The 13,113-nt window shown below is 44.8% G+C and overlaps 1 protein-coding gene across 11 annotated transcripts in view; it reads left to right on the top strand.

The window, feature by feature from the left end:
• The window catches only part of LOC137347239 (phosphatase and actin regulator 4-like), a 183,186-nt gene that overhangs the window by 127,169 nt on the left and 42,904 nt on the right, over positions 1-13,113 (top strand). For all 11 annotated transcript variants that reach the window (XM_068011512.1, XM_068011511.1, XM_068011516.1 and 8 more), the window contains one exon: positions 6,321-6,488. In XM_068011512.1, the coding sequence (XP_067867613.1) occupies positions 6,321-6,488 (168 nt within the window). The remainder of the gene's footprint in view (positions 1-6,320; positions 6,489-13,113) is intronic.

The raw sequence follows: 13,113 nt of genomic DNA, 5'->3' as shown, positions 1-13,113 counted from the left end.
GGTGCCTCACATTTAACAGAGATATGGCATCATGTAACAAGTGAACTGAGATGTGCAGATTGTTAAACCCACAATGTTGAAAATGGTAGTCCTAGCAGAGAGTGATCTGCTTAAGTTGTCATATTTTATATAGATAATTTTTTAACTTAGCTGTTCACTGACAGAATCTCAGTGATGGTGTTGTGACCTGTTGAGGAATAAGATAGCTCCTGTTTAAAATATAATGATCTGTATAAGCAAAGACGTCACAAAGCTGCTCCAAAAGCAAGCTGATGACAGTTGGGTGTGGTATTTGAGGCTAATTTAAATATTTTCCATCGAGGCCCATTATCGTTTCATCTTGGTGTCCTGGTACTGATCTCTCTCGGAAAGTAACCTTCTCTCCAAAGAATGCTAAAAAAAGATTAGGTTTTGCAACACTTTCAAAGCAGTATGTTTTTCTTTGTACTTGTATGTCTTTGCTTTTCTAACACGAGAACTCTTGGGTTTTAGATGTGTGCTAGGTCAGACTTTATTTTGTATCTTTTTAAATGTAGGCCATTTGCAACTAATTTAAAAATTGCACGACATATGAGGAGGCGTTTCAGCATTTTTCAATCCATTATTACAGTGCCATCAAGAGGAAAGCTGTCCTTGTGAGAAGAATGCCTATTCGACAAGGGCTTGCATCAGTAGAGCTCTCCTTGAGGTCCAGGATGCTTCTTGGTCTTTTACAGAAACAAGAAGAAATTGATGGAGGGAGTGGAGATTAGAGGATGGGTGGGGAGGGTGGGTACAGGGGTAGAATGCGTAAAATAAAGTAGGGGGCAGGATTAAAAGACCAGTTCAAAAGTCTTCAGTAAGCTTTTGAAAACTGAGATGGAGTTACTAACATGGAGGAAGTTTGATCGGGAATTTCAGGGGTGGGCACATGGTGGCTGGAAGCAGGGAGGGATTCCATTAGTTGGAGGGAAATTGGTGGGGAGCTGCTTGGGAGGCAGATATATGGTGGCTTAAAGTGGCTGCCAACAATGGACCCGGGTTAATTGACACCAACAGTGAACTCAGCTGGAATTAAAAGATCCCATGATTCTATCTGAAAAAGTGCAAAGTCATTCTCCCATAATGTTTATCCCTCATCTAACAATACCAAAAGCGATTAACTGCTCATTTATCTCATGGCTGTTTGTATCACCTGGCTGCGTGCAAATTGACTACCGCATTTGACTGTACTTAAAGTATTTTGTTAGCAGTAAAGTGCTTTGGAATGGCCTGAGGAAGTGAAAGGTGCTATCTAAATGTTAGTTCTTTGAGGATAATTGAAGGGATACTTACTCCTGAGACACAACCTCGGAGCATCTGGCAAAGCATTCATTGAGGCCTGGGAATCGGGTGACCCCATTAGAGGACGGAATGTGGGTTGTGTGCTTTTTTAAAAGCCCCACATGCACACGTGGAAAACAGACTCACCTTTGCTCTTCTGTATGCAATAGCATAGCCTTTCATTCAAATACGCAACCCTTCTGGCGGGGGACGGAATCTAGCATTAGAGAAACTGTCTGGTTTTCATTTCTCAGCAATAAGCAATCAACACCTTGTTTTTTCTCCCCTCCCCAAAAAAATGGCAGTCACCTATATGGAATTTGACCTGTCATCTGTTGCAGGTGTTTAATTGCCCAGGATAAAAGAGTGGGTTTTGCACCTACAAAAAAGTGACCTAAACCAAGTCCAGCTGAAGAACATTGGTATATTATAATATGAGCAAAATACTGCGGATGCTGGAACTCTGAAATGAGAATAGAAAGTGCTGGAAATACTCAGCAGGTCTGGCAGCATCTGTGAAGAGAGAAACAGAGTTAACGTTTAAGGTCTGCGACCCTTCATTAGACCTTGTATCCCTCAAAATTCATCCAGCCACTTGAATAACAAGTAGAAATCACACCCCACCCTGCTTTAGTTGACCCTAAAACAAAGGACCTCATCAATCATAGATAATAATGAACCTTTTATTTTGATGGAGAAATTTCTTCTGTGCAGAAAATATTCTACATTCATTGCGGAAAATATATTTTCAAAAATTGGTATAACTGTAAATACTTGAACGGTTTTCGTGATCAAAGCAATTGTGAATAATGTGTGCATATTAAATATCAAATTAATCCCTCCATATCAAAAAACATATCGTAATGGATGCTGATAGGGTTGGAGGAGGCTCATGTGGAGCATAAAGACCTGCATGAACCGGTTGGACTGAATGGCCTGTTTCTGTGCTGTGCATTCTGTGTAGGATTTAGTTTAATGTGTGGTTAAGATATAGGTGTGTCATTCACTTCTTGCCCTTTCATCTCCCCTTCCTTTCCTCATCCACTGCTTCCCTCTCGCTGTCTTCCTTTGTGCCCCCCCTCCCCTCCATAATCTATCAGTTTCAGTGTTGAAAGTTTTAATTGCTCCACAAACAACAGCGTTTTCGAGTAGAGTGTTTTCCAGAGTTCCATTACCCTTTGTGTGAAAAAGTGCTTCCTGAGTTCACTCCTGACTAACCAAGCTCTAATTTTATTCTGTTCCCTTGTTCTGAATTTCCCACCCGTTGCAATAATTTCTGTCTAATCTATCAAACCTTTTTTTTATCATTTTAAACACCTTGATTAGTGCACCCCTCAACCTTCCAAACTCATCAAGATAAATACACGCTATGTTCATGCAATCTGTCCTCATAATTTTTACCTTTTCAGGCCTCAGTGTTGCTCTGGTAAATCTGCGCAATACCCGCTCCAAGGCCTCCTGAGGTGTGGTGCCCAAAACTGAACACACTACTCCCAGGTGGGATCTGATTAAGGCTCTGTAAAACTGAAGTCAAAGACTTGCAGGTTGATAGGTAAATTGGCCATTATAAATTACCCCTAGGATAGGTAGGTGGTAGGGAAATATATAGGGACTGGTGGGCATGTGGTAGGAATATGGAATTAGTATAGGATTAGTATAAATGGGTGGTTGATGGTCGGCACAGACTCGGTGGGCCGAAGGGCCTGTTTCAGTGCTGTATCTCTTAAAAAAAAAGCATAACTTCATCTCTCTCATTCAAGCACTCTTGAGTTAAAGGTCAACATTCTTGATGTCTTTTTCGACCTATCTCCTGCCTTTTCTTGATTTGTGTACATGGATACCCAAATCCCTTTGTTCCCTCACAGTTGCTAGACTCTTGCCATTTAGACGATTTGTCATTATTGAATTCACAGCATATGGCCTTGCTTCTTTGGCCTCCTTATCTCGAGAGACAATGGATAAGCGCCTGGAGGTGGTTTGTGAAGCAGTGCCTGAAGTGGCTATAAAGGCCAATTCTAGAGTGACAGGCTCTTCCACAGGTGCTGCAGAGGAATTTGTTTGTCGGGGCTGTTACACAGTTGGCTCTCCCCTTGCGCCTCTGTCTTTTTTCCTGCCAACTACTAAGTCTCTTCGACTCGCCACACTTTAGCCCCGTCTTTATGGCTGTCCGCCAGCTCTGGCGAATGCTGGCAACTGATTCCCACGACTTGTGATCAATGTCACAGGATTTCATGTCGCGTTTGCAGACGTCTTTAAAGCGGAGGCGTGGACGGCCGGTGGGTCTGATACCATTGGCGAGCTCGCTGTACAATGAGTCTTTGGGGATCCTGCCATCTTCCATGCGGCTCACATGGTCAAGCCATCTTAAGCGCCGCTGACTCAGTAGTGTGTATAAGCTGGGGATGTTGGCCGCCTCGAGGACTTCTGTGTTGGAGATACGGTCCTGCCACCCGATGCCAAGTATTTTCTGGAGGCAGCAAAGATGGAATGAATTGAGACGTCGCTCTTGGCTGACATACGTTGTCCAGGCCTCGCTGCCATAGAGCAAGGTACTGATACATAGAGCATGGCCTTGCACTTCCTGTCATTCAACTCCATCTTCCACAGTTTTGCCTCATTTAATCAAGTCATTCCTCCTTGACTGGGATTGTTGGTTAAGCTCAGAATATTAACTCAATTTTGGAACTTCTACACCTAGTGCATACATGAGGTCAGAAACCATTCAGCTCTATGTCTAATCTCTACCACCAGGGAATGCTTGCTTTCCATGATCATCTTTTAGGTCATGGAAACATGAACAGATGTTTTCCATCAACCAAATTCTGAACTACAGCTCTGAGCCAACTTGGAGCTAGACCAAAGGGCAAACAAATCGATGTGTGTGTCACTCTGTAGTAGAATCCAAAAAGTGGTAGATAATCTGTTGCTCAATGAAGATTTCATGGAAGCGGATTGTTGTGTGTTAAAGTATAAAAATGGCTGTGCCACCTGAACAGACTCTTGCAAGGTGAATATCCAGGTTTGCCAATGCTATTTCATTGGGTTCTAGTGTTATTGGGTTAACATTTTAGGAAAATCTGTTGTGCCCTCACATCACTGGGGATGTAAATGAAGCCTTGTTTTTATATTCAGGATTGACTGATTTTTGCACGCAATTTACTGTATGGCATTTTGAAAAGTATTGTTTCCAGGCAGTGTAGAATAAGACATATTTATGTGGTTTCTCTTGCAATGGAAAAATAAACTAAACAGCAAAAATGTAATGTGTACAAGTGTCAACAATCTGTCCTCTCAATTTGATTAATTTTTCGTCACGGCGGTGAATTGATGAAGGATGTTTTTACAGTTGCTGCTGAATACTGGTCACCAATTATCACATGTGAAAAACCAAAAGAGAAAGCAAGGCTTTCACTTATACGGCTCCTTCTAAGGTCATTAAACGTCCCAATGCGCTGTACAGTCAGTGAAGTATTTTGGTTCCGTTGGAACCCATTTCCCAGAGGGGCGTTACAATTGACAACAAATAGTTGTCTGATCATCCTGGGCTCGATTCAAACTCCGATTCCAGATGTGAAAGCTTGTGTGGAATCTAATGCTCCATCAATCACCCCCCTGCCCCCACCATGACTGCCTTCCTCCCCTCTCCTCTCCCCTCTCCTCTCCCCTCTCCTCTCCTCTCCTCTCCCCTCTCCTCTCCTCTCCTCTCCTCTCCTCTCCTCTCCTCTCCTCTCTCCTCTCTCCTCTCTCCTCTCTCCTCTCTCCTCTCTCCTCTCTCCTCTCTCCTCTCTCCTCTCTCCTCTCCCCTCTCCCCTCTCCCCTCTCTCCTCTCCCTCTCCCCTCTCTCCTCTCTCCTCTCCCCTCTCCTCTCACCACTCCCTCCCCCCCTTCTCCCTCCCTCCCCCCCACCTTCTCCCTCCCTCCCCCCCACCGTCTCCCTCCCTCCCCCCCACCGTCTCCCTCCCTCCCCCCCACCGTCTCCCTCCCTCCCCCCCACCGTCTCCCTCCCTCCCCCCCACCGTCTCCCTCCCTCCCCCCCACCGTCTCCCTCCCTCCCCCCCACCGTCTCCCTCCCTCCCCCCCACCGTCTCCCTCCCTCCCCCCCACCGTCTCCCTCCCTCCCCCCCACCGTCTCCCTCCCTCCCCCCCCCTTCTCCCTCCCCCCCCCTTCTCCCTCCCCTCCCCCCCTTCTCCCTCCCTCTACCTCCCCCCCTTTCTCCCTCCCAACACCCCCCCTTCTCCCCCCACCCCCTTCTCCCTCCCCCCCCCTTCTCCCTCCCCCCCCCTTCTCCCTCCCCCCCCCTTCTCCCTCCCCCCCCCCTTCTCCCTCCCCCCCCCCTTCTCCCTCCCCCCCCCTTCTCCCTCCCTCCCCCCCTTCTCCCTCCCCCCCCCCTTCTCCCTCCCCTCCCCCCCTTCTCCCTCCCTCTACCTCCCCCCCTTTCTCCCTCCCAACACCCCCCCTTCTCCCCCCACCCCCTTCTCCCTCCCCCCCCCCTTCTCCCTCCACCCCCCCCTTCTCCCTCCCCTCCCCCCCTTCTCCCTCCCCTCCCCCCCTTCTCCCTCCCCTCCCCCCCTTTCTCCCTCCCAACACCCCCCCTTCTCCCCCCAACCCCCCCTTTCTCCCTCCCAACACCCCCCCTTCTCCCCCCAACCCCCTTCCTTCTCCCCCCGACCCCCTTCCTTCCCCCCCCCAACCCCCTTCCTTCCCCCCCCAACCCCCTTCCTTCCCCCCCCCAACCCCCTCCAACCCCCTTCCTTCTCTTCCCCCCCCCCCCTCCAACCCCCTTCCAACCTCCAAACCTCCTTTCCCCCCTCCCCCTCCAACCCTCCTTCCCCTCCTCCTCCAACCCTCCTTCCCCTCCTCCTCCAACCCTCCTTCCCCTCCTCCTCCAACCCTCCTTCCCCTCCTCCTCCAACCCTCCTTCCCCCCTTCTCCTACCCCCCCCCCCCCTTCTGTTCCCTCATTTTTCACCTCAGAGTTTAATTACATTTTATTTTTCTCCTCCAATGGCTGTATGCAGCTGAGGAAGAGGAGCAGCATCTGCCAGTGGGCCCGGAGAACAATGTTTCCGTTTCGAACACACCAACTGCACGGAGAAGGGGAAAATTTCCGGGATTTGGGAAAATATTCAAACCATGGAAGTGGCGGAAAAAGAAAGCCAGTGAAAAGTTCAAGGAAACCTCTGCAGGTATGAAACTGGGAATTATTATTTTGAAAAATTGAAAGCACAATTTAACATGTTAAAAGTTTACATTATTTTAACTCCTTCTGCACTGCCTCCCCCACCCCCCACCCCACAAACAGAGCAATGTAAATTCTGTTGGTTTAAGCAGTGGAAACTGATTGACATCTGTCAGCTGTTCACAGGAAAACATTTGGTAGCTCTGTCTCCTCTGGAAGTTGTGTGTGAGGGCATTGGGTGGAAACAGGATTGAATTCAACTGTTGTGCCTTCCATAGCTGGATAGCCTGTCAGTATTCACTGTCTGACCTGACACATGAAGAGTGCTGTTATGGCAAGGTACAAGAGGGCTAGACGTGGCCTTGGAATATAATCCCAATAAGAATGTGCACCTTCAGAGAAAAAAAGGAATAGAATATAGTGAGAGGAGACAAAAACAAGTTAAGTGCATTAACATTTTGGTTGGGACCATTCATTAATTAGGAATCATAGGATCATACAGTATAGAAGGAGGCCATTGACCCATCATGTCTGTGCCAGCACTTTGGTGCAGCTGTCCAATTTAGTTTCATACCTCCTGCTTTTTCCCGATAGCCCTTCAAATTTCTACACTTCAAGTATTTCAATTCTGTTTTGAAAGCTAAAGAATTATTTCCTCGTGTCACCTCTGGTTCTTTTGCCAATTGCCTTAAATCTATGTGTGTCCTCTGGTTACTGACCCTTCTGCTGAAAGCAGTTTCTCTTTATTTACTCTTGTCAAAACTGTTCATGATTTTTCGCACTTCGAGTGAATCTAATCTTAAATAATTCAAGCTCCTCCAGTCTCTCCACATAAATGAATATCTCATCCCTGATACAATTCTTGTACATCCTCTCCAAGGCCTTGACATCCTTCCTAAAGTGTGATGCCCAACATTGAACACAGTACTCTAGCCGAGGCCCTAACCAGTGTTTTATATAGGTTTAGCATAACTGACTTCTATTCCTCTACTACTGTTCACTATTCCTCTACTAATAAAACCAAGGATCGTGTCTGCTTTTTTTTTTTAGCAGCCATCTCAACTTGTCCTGCCACCTTCAGAGATTTGTGTTCAGACACCTCCAGATCTCTGTTCCTGCACCCCCCCTTTAAATTTGTACCATTTAGTTTATATTACCTCTCCTCTTTCTTCCTACCAAAATGTAACACTCCACGCTTCATCTGCCATATGTCTGCCTATTTTACCAGTCTGTCTGTCCTGAAGTCTGCTACTATCCTCCTCACTGTTTAGTATATTTCTGTTTTAGATCTTCTACAAACTTAAACATTATTCCCTGTATGCCGAAGTTCAGGTCATTAATATATATCTAAAAGAGCAGTGGCCCTGGATTGTGTTAGGGATGGTTTTCTAGTGCAGTATGTTGAGGAACCAGCTAGAGAACAGGCTATTTTAGATCTAGTATTATGTAATGAGAGAGGGCTAATTAATAATCTTCTTGTAAAAGAACCTTTGGGGATGAGTGACCATAATATGATAGAACTGTACATTATGCTTGAAAGTGCGGTATTTCAATCTGAAGCCAGGGTGTTAAATTTGAACAAAGGAAATTATGAAGGTATGAGGGGCAAATTGGCTGGATTGGGAAAATACATTAAAAGGTTTGACAGTACTTAAGCAATGGATTGTCTTTAAGGAAATATTATATAGTTTACAGCGGCTATACATTCCTCCAAGGCACAAAAATCCCAAAGGTAAAGGCAGTCAACTGTGGATAGCAAAGGAAGCTAAGGATCGTATAAGATTAAAAGAAAAGGCCAGAAATAGTAGTAAACCTAAGGATTGGGAGGATTTTAGAATACAACAAAGGAGGACCAAGAAACTGATGAAGAAAGGGAGATTAGAATGTGAATGTAAGCTAGCAAAAAATATAAAAACGGACTGTAAAAGCTTCTACAGGTACGTAAAAAAGAAACGTTTGGCTAAGACACACACGGGTCCTTTACAGGCAGAGTCAGAAGTCAGGGGAGTAGAGAAATGGCAGAGAAGCTAAATGATTACTTTGTGTCTGTCTGCACTGAGGAAAATTCAAGAAATCTTCCAGAATTAGATTTCCAAGGGATTAGGGGGAATGAGGAATTGAAGGAAATTAGTATTAGTAAGAAGGTTGTATTGGAGAAATTAATGGGGCTGAAGGTTGATAAGTCCCCAGGACCTGATATTTTACATCCCAGAGTGTTGAAAGAGGTAGCTATGGAGACAGTGGATGCATTGGTGATCATCTTCCAAAATTCTATAGATTCTGGAGCGGTTCCTGCAGATTGAAAGGTCGCAAATGCCACCCCACTATTTAAGAAGGGAGGGAGAGAGAAAACAGGGAATTACAGACCTGTTAGCCTTACATCAGTAGTGGGGAAAACGCTAGAATCTATTCTAAAGGATGTGATAAATGGACACTTGGATAATGATCTGATTGGGCGTAGTCAAAATGGATTTATGAATGGGAAATCATGTTCGACGAGCCTGTTGGTGTTTTAGAATTAGAACATTACAGCGCAGTACAGGCCCTTCGGCCCTCGATGTTGCGCCGACCTGTGAAACCATCTGACCTGCACTATTCCATTTTCATCCATATGTCTATCCAATGACCACTTAAATGCCCTTAAAGTTGGCGAGTCTACTACTGTTGCAGGCAGGGCGTTCCACGCCCCTACTACTCTCTGAGTAAAGAAACTACCTCTGACATCTGTCCTATATCTATCACCCTTCAACTTAAAGCTATGTCCCCTCGTGTTTGCCATCACCATCCGAGGAAAAAGACTCTCACTATCCACCCTATCTAACCCTCTGATTATCTTATATGTCTCTATTAAGTCACCTCTCCTCCTCCTTCTTTCCAACGAAAACAACCTCAAGTCCCTCAGCCTTTCCTCGTAAGACCTTCCCTCCATACCAGGCAACATCCTAGTAAATCTCCTCTGCACCCTTTCCATAGCTTCCACATCCTTCCTATAATACGGTGACCAGAACTGCACGCAATACTCCAGGTGCGGTCTCACCAGAGTTTTGTACAGCTGCAGCATGACATCGTGGCTCCGAAACTCGATCCCCCTACTAATAAAAGCTAACACACCATATGCCTTCTTAACAGCCCTATTAACCTGGGTAGCAACCTTCAGGGATTTATGCACCTGGACACCAAGATCTCTCTGTTCATCTACACTACCAAGAATCTTCCCATTAGTCCAGTACTCTGCATTCCTGTTACTCCTTCCAAAGTGAATCACCTCGCACTTTTCCGCATTAAACTCCATTTGCCATCTCTCAGCCCAGCTCTGCAGCTTATCTATGTCCCTCTGTACCCTACAACATCCTTCGGCACTATCCACAACTCCACCGACCTTAGTGTCATCCGCAAATTTACTAACCCACCCTTCTACACCCTCTTCCAGGTCATTTATAAAAATGACAAACAGCAGTGGCCCCAAAACAGATCCTTGCGGTACACCACTAGTAACTAAACTCCAGGATGAACATTTGCCATCAACCAGGATGTTACTAACAGAATTGATAAAGGGGAGTCGGTGGACTTGGTATACTTGAATTTTCAGAAGGCTTTTGATAAAGTCCCCCATGGGAGGTTGGTTAGCAAATATAAGGCATATGGGATAGGAGGTAATGTACTGGCATGGATTAAGGATTGGTTAACAGGCAGAAAGCAGAGAGTAGGAATAAGCAGGTTATTCTCACGTTGGCAGGCTGTGACTCGTGGGGTACTGCAGGGATCAGTGCTTGGGCCCCAGCTGTTCCCAATATATATCAATGATTTGGATGTGGGGACCAAATTTCCAAGTTTGTGGATGACACAAAACTAGATGGGAATGTGTGTTGTGAGGAAGATGCAAAGTGGCTTCAAGGGGATTTGGACAGACTTAATGAGTGGGCAAGGATGTGGCAGATGGAATATAATGTGGAAAAATGTGAGGTCATCCACTTTGGTAGGAGGAACAAATGTGCAGAGTATTTCTTAAATGGTAAATTAGAAAGTGGAGATGTACAAAGGGACCTGGGTGTCCTTGTCAATAAGTCACTGAAAGCTAACATGCTGGTGCAGCAAGCAATTAGGAAGGCTAATGGTATGTTAGCCTTTATTGCAAGAGGATTTAAGTACAGGAGTAGTGAAGTCTTGCTTCAATTGTATAAAAACTTGGTTAGACCGCACCTGGAGTACTGTGTGCAGAGATTGACAGATTTCTAAATACAGATGACGTATGGGGATAGTGTGGGAAAAAGGCATTGAAGTGGATGATCAGCCATGATCATATTTAATGGCTGGGCAGGCTCAATGGGCTGAGTGGCCGCCTCCTGTTCCTATGTTCCTAATACTGACCCCTGGGGAACTCATTTTTAAAATAGTGACAGAGGCCATTGTAACAACTTACCTGAACAAATCTGTTCTTTTCCAGTAGTGATTCTTTCTGCAGTTCACTGATTGGCAACCCTTTGCAAAGAGTCAATTGGAATAGAAAACCTGTGTAATGGAAAGCTTGCACTATTTAAGAAAGAAACTCTTTTATTGAGAACCTTAGATGAAAGAAGGGAAGACTTACATTTATACTATAAACAGAAAATGCTGAAAATACTCAGCAGGTCAGGTAGCATCTGTGGAGAGAGAAAGAGTTAAACCCCACTCTAGACACTTGAGCACAAAAATCTAGGATGACACTCCAATGCAGCAGGGAGGGAGAGCTGCACTGTCAGAAGTGCAGTCTTTCGAATGAACCATTAACCAGAGACGCTGTCTGCTCTTTCAGATGGGCGTAAAAGATCCCATCGCACTATTTCAAAGAACAAGGGAGTTCTCCCCTGTGTTCATATTTATCCCTGAATCAACATTATGAAAACAAACATGGTTTGGTTATTATCATATTGCTGTTTGTGGGAGTTTGCTGTGCACAAATTGGCTGCTACGTTTCCTACATTACAACAGTGACTGCCCTTCAAAACTGTTTCATTGGCTTTAAAGTGTTTTGGGACATCCTGAGATTGTGAAAGGCACTAACATGCAAGACTTCCTTTTTTCAGGCTAGTGACCTTTCATCGGAACTGGGAAATGTTAGAGATATAACAGGTTTTAGGCAAGTATGAAGGCAGGGAAAGAGAGAGAGAGGGAAGGAAGGAACAAGGGAAAATCTGGGATATTGTGGAAGACAGCAGTGATCAAACGACAATAGGGCTAATAGTGCAAGGCAAAAGGGGTGGTAATGGGACAAGTAAAGAAAGAAATAATACATCTAGAGGAGCTGTAAATGGCAATAGCAGAATAATTACAAGCACCTGCTCTCTGGGAAAAAATGGGAGCAGTGCTATGATTTGAAATTGTTAAACTTGATATTGGTCCAGAGGGTACAAAGCGCCTAATCGAAAGATGAGGTGCTGTTCTTCGAGCTGCCATTGAGCTTCATTGGAACAGTGTAGGAGGCAAAGGACAGAATGGTCTGGGTGAGAGTGGGGCAGAGAATTAAAATAGCAAGCAATTGGAAGCTCATGGACCAAACGGAGGTGTTCCACAAAGCGATCACCTATTCTGTGTTTGGTCTCCCCAAATACCCCAATGTGAGCAGCTGTTTATATACCAGGTTTCCAGCATCTGCAATAATTTGCCTTTTTATTTACATTTATATTGTGTCTTTCACAACCTCAAGATGTCCAAAACCCTTACTCTCGACGTAAAAATGTTTTTCTTCACATCACTTGTCTGCCATTCTACTAGCCTATCTATGTCCTGTTGCAGTCGAATGCTGTCATCCTCGCTGTTTCCACACCTCCAAGCTTGAAATCATTGGCAATTTTTGAAATTTTACTCTGCATTCCAATATCCAAGTCATATATATAAACATCCAAAAAAAAGCAGTGATCCTAGCACTGATTCTTGGGGAACACCAATGTCTACCATCCTCCAGTCTAAACGCAACCATTTACCATGACTTGCTGTTTTCTGTCCTTAAGCCAATTTTTTATCCCAGCTGTCACTTGACCCTCTTATTCCATGAACCTTAATTTTGTTAACCAGCCTTTTATGTTTTACTTTGTCAAACACTTTCTTAAATCCATATCGACAACATCCACCCCTTTCATCTCTGTCACCTCATCAACCATCTGGTACTTCATCAAAAAATTCAATTAGTCAAACCTGATCTTTTACAAATCCATGCTGGCTTTCCTTGATTAACTCAAACCTCTCCAAGTGCCTGTTGATTTTTTTCCTTGATTATTGTTTCTAAAACTTTACCCACCACTAATGTTAAACTGACCAGTCTAATTATTAGGGATGTCCTTACACCACTTCTTGAACACTCGTGTCGCATTTGCCACTTTCCACACCTCTGGCATTTCCCTGTATCTGGGGAAGAATGGAAGATTGTGGCAAGCCCTTCTGCTGTCTCCACTCCCACTTCTCTTAGCAACCTATGATGCAAGCCCTCTGGACCAGGCCAGCCTTTCCAGTGCATCCTGCCTATCATTTTTCACCCCATCCATTATCTCTGTCATTTCTGCTACTGATATTTTGTCAGCATCCTCTTCCTTAATAAATACTGATACAAAGTACTCTTTAAGTATTCTAGCCTTGACCCACATCTTTAAACATACATC

The sequence above is a fragment of the Heterodontus francisci genome, chromosome 31, assembly GCF_036365525.1.
Source record: "Heterodontus francisci isolate sHetFra1 chromosome 31, sHetFra1.hap1, whole genome shotgun sequence".
Classification (NCBI taxonomy): Eukaryota; Metazoa; Chordata; class Chondrichthyes; order Heterodontiformes; family Heterodontidae; genus Heterodontus; species Heterodontus francisci.
The sequence above is the reverse complement of the archived record's forward strand: the minus strand, read 5'-3'. Positions and strand labels throughout refer to the sequence as shown.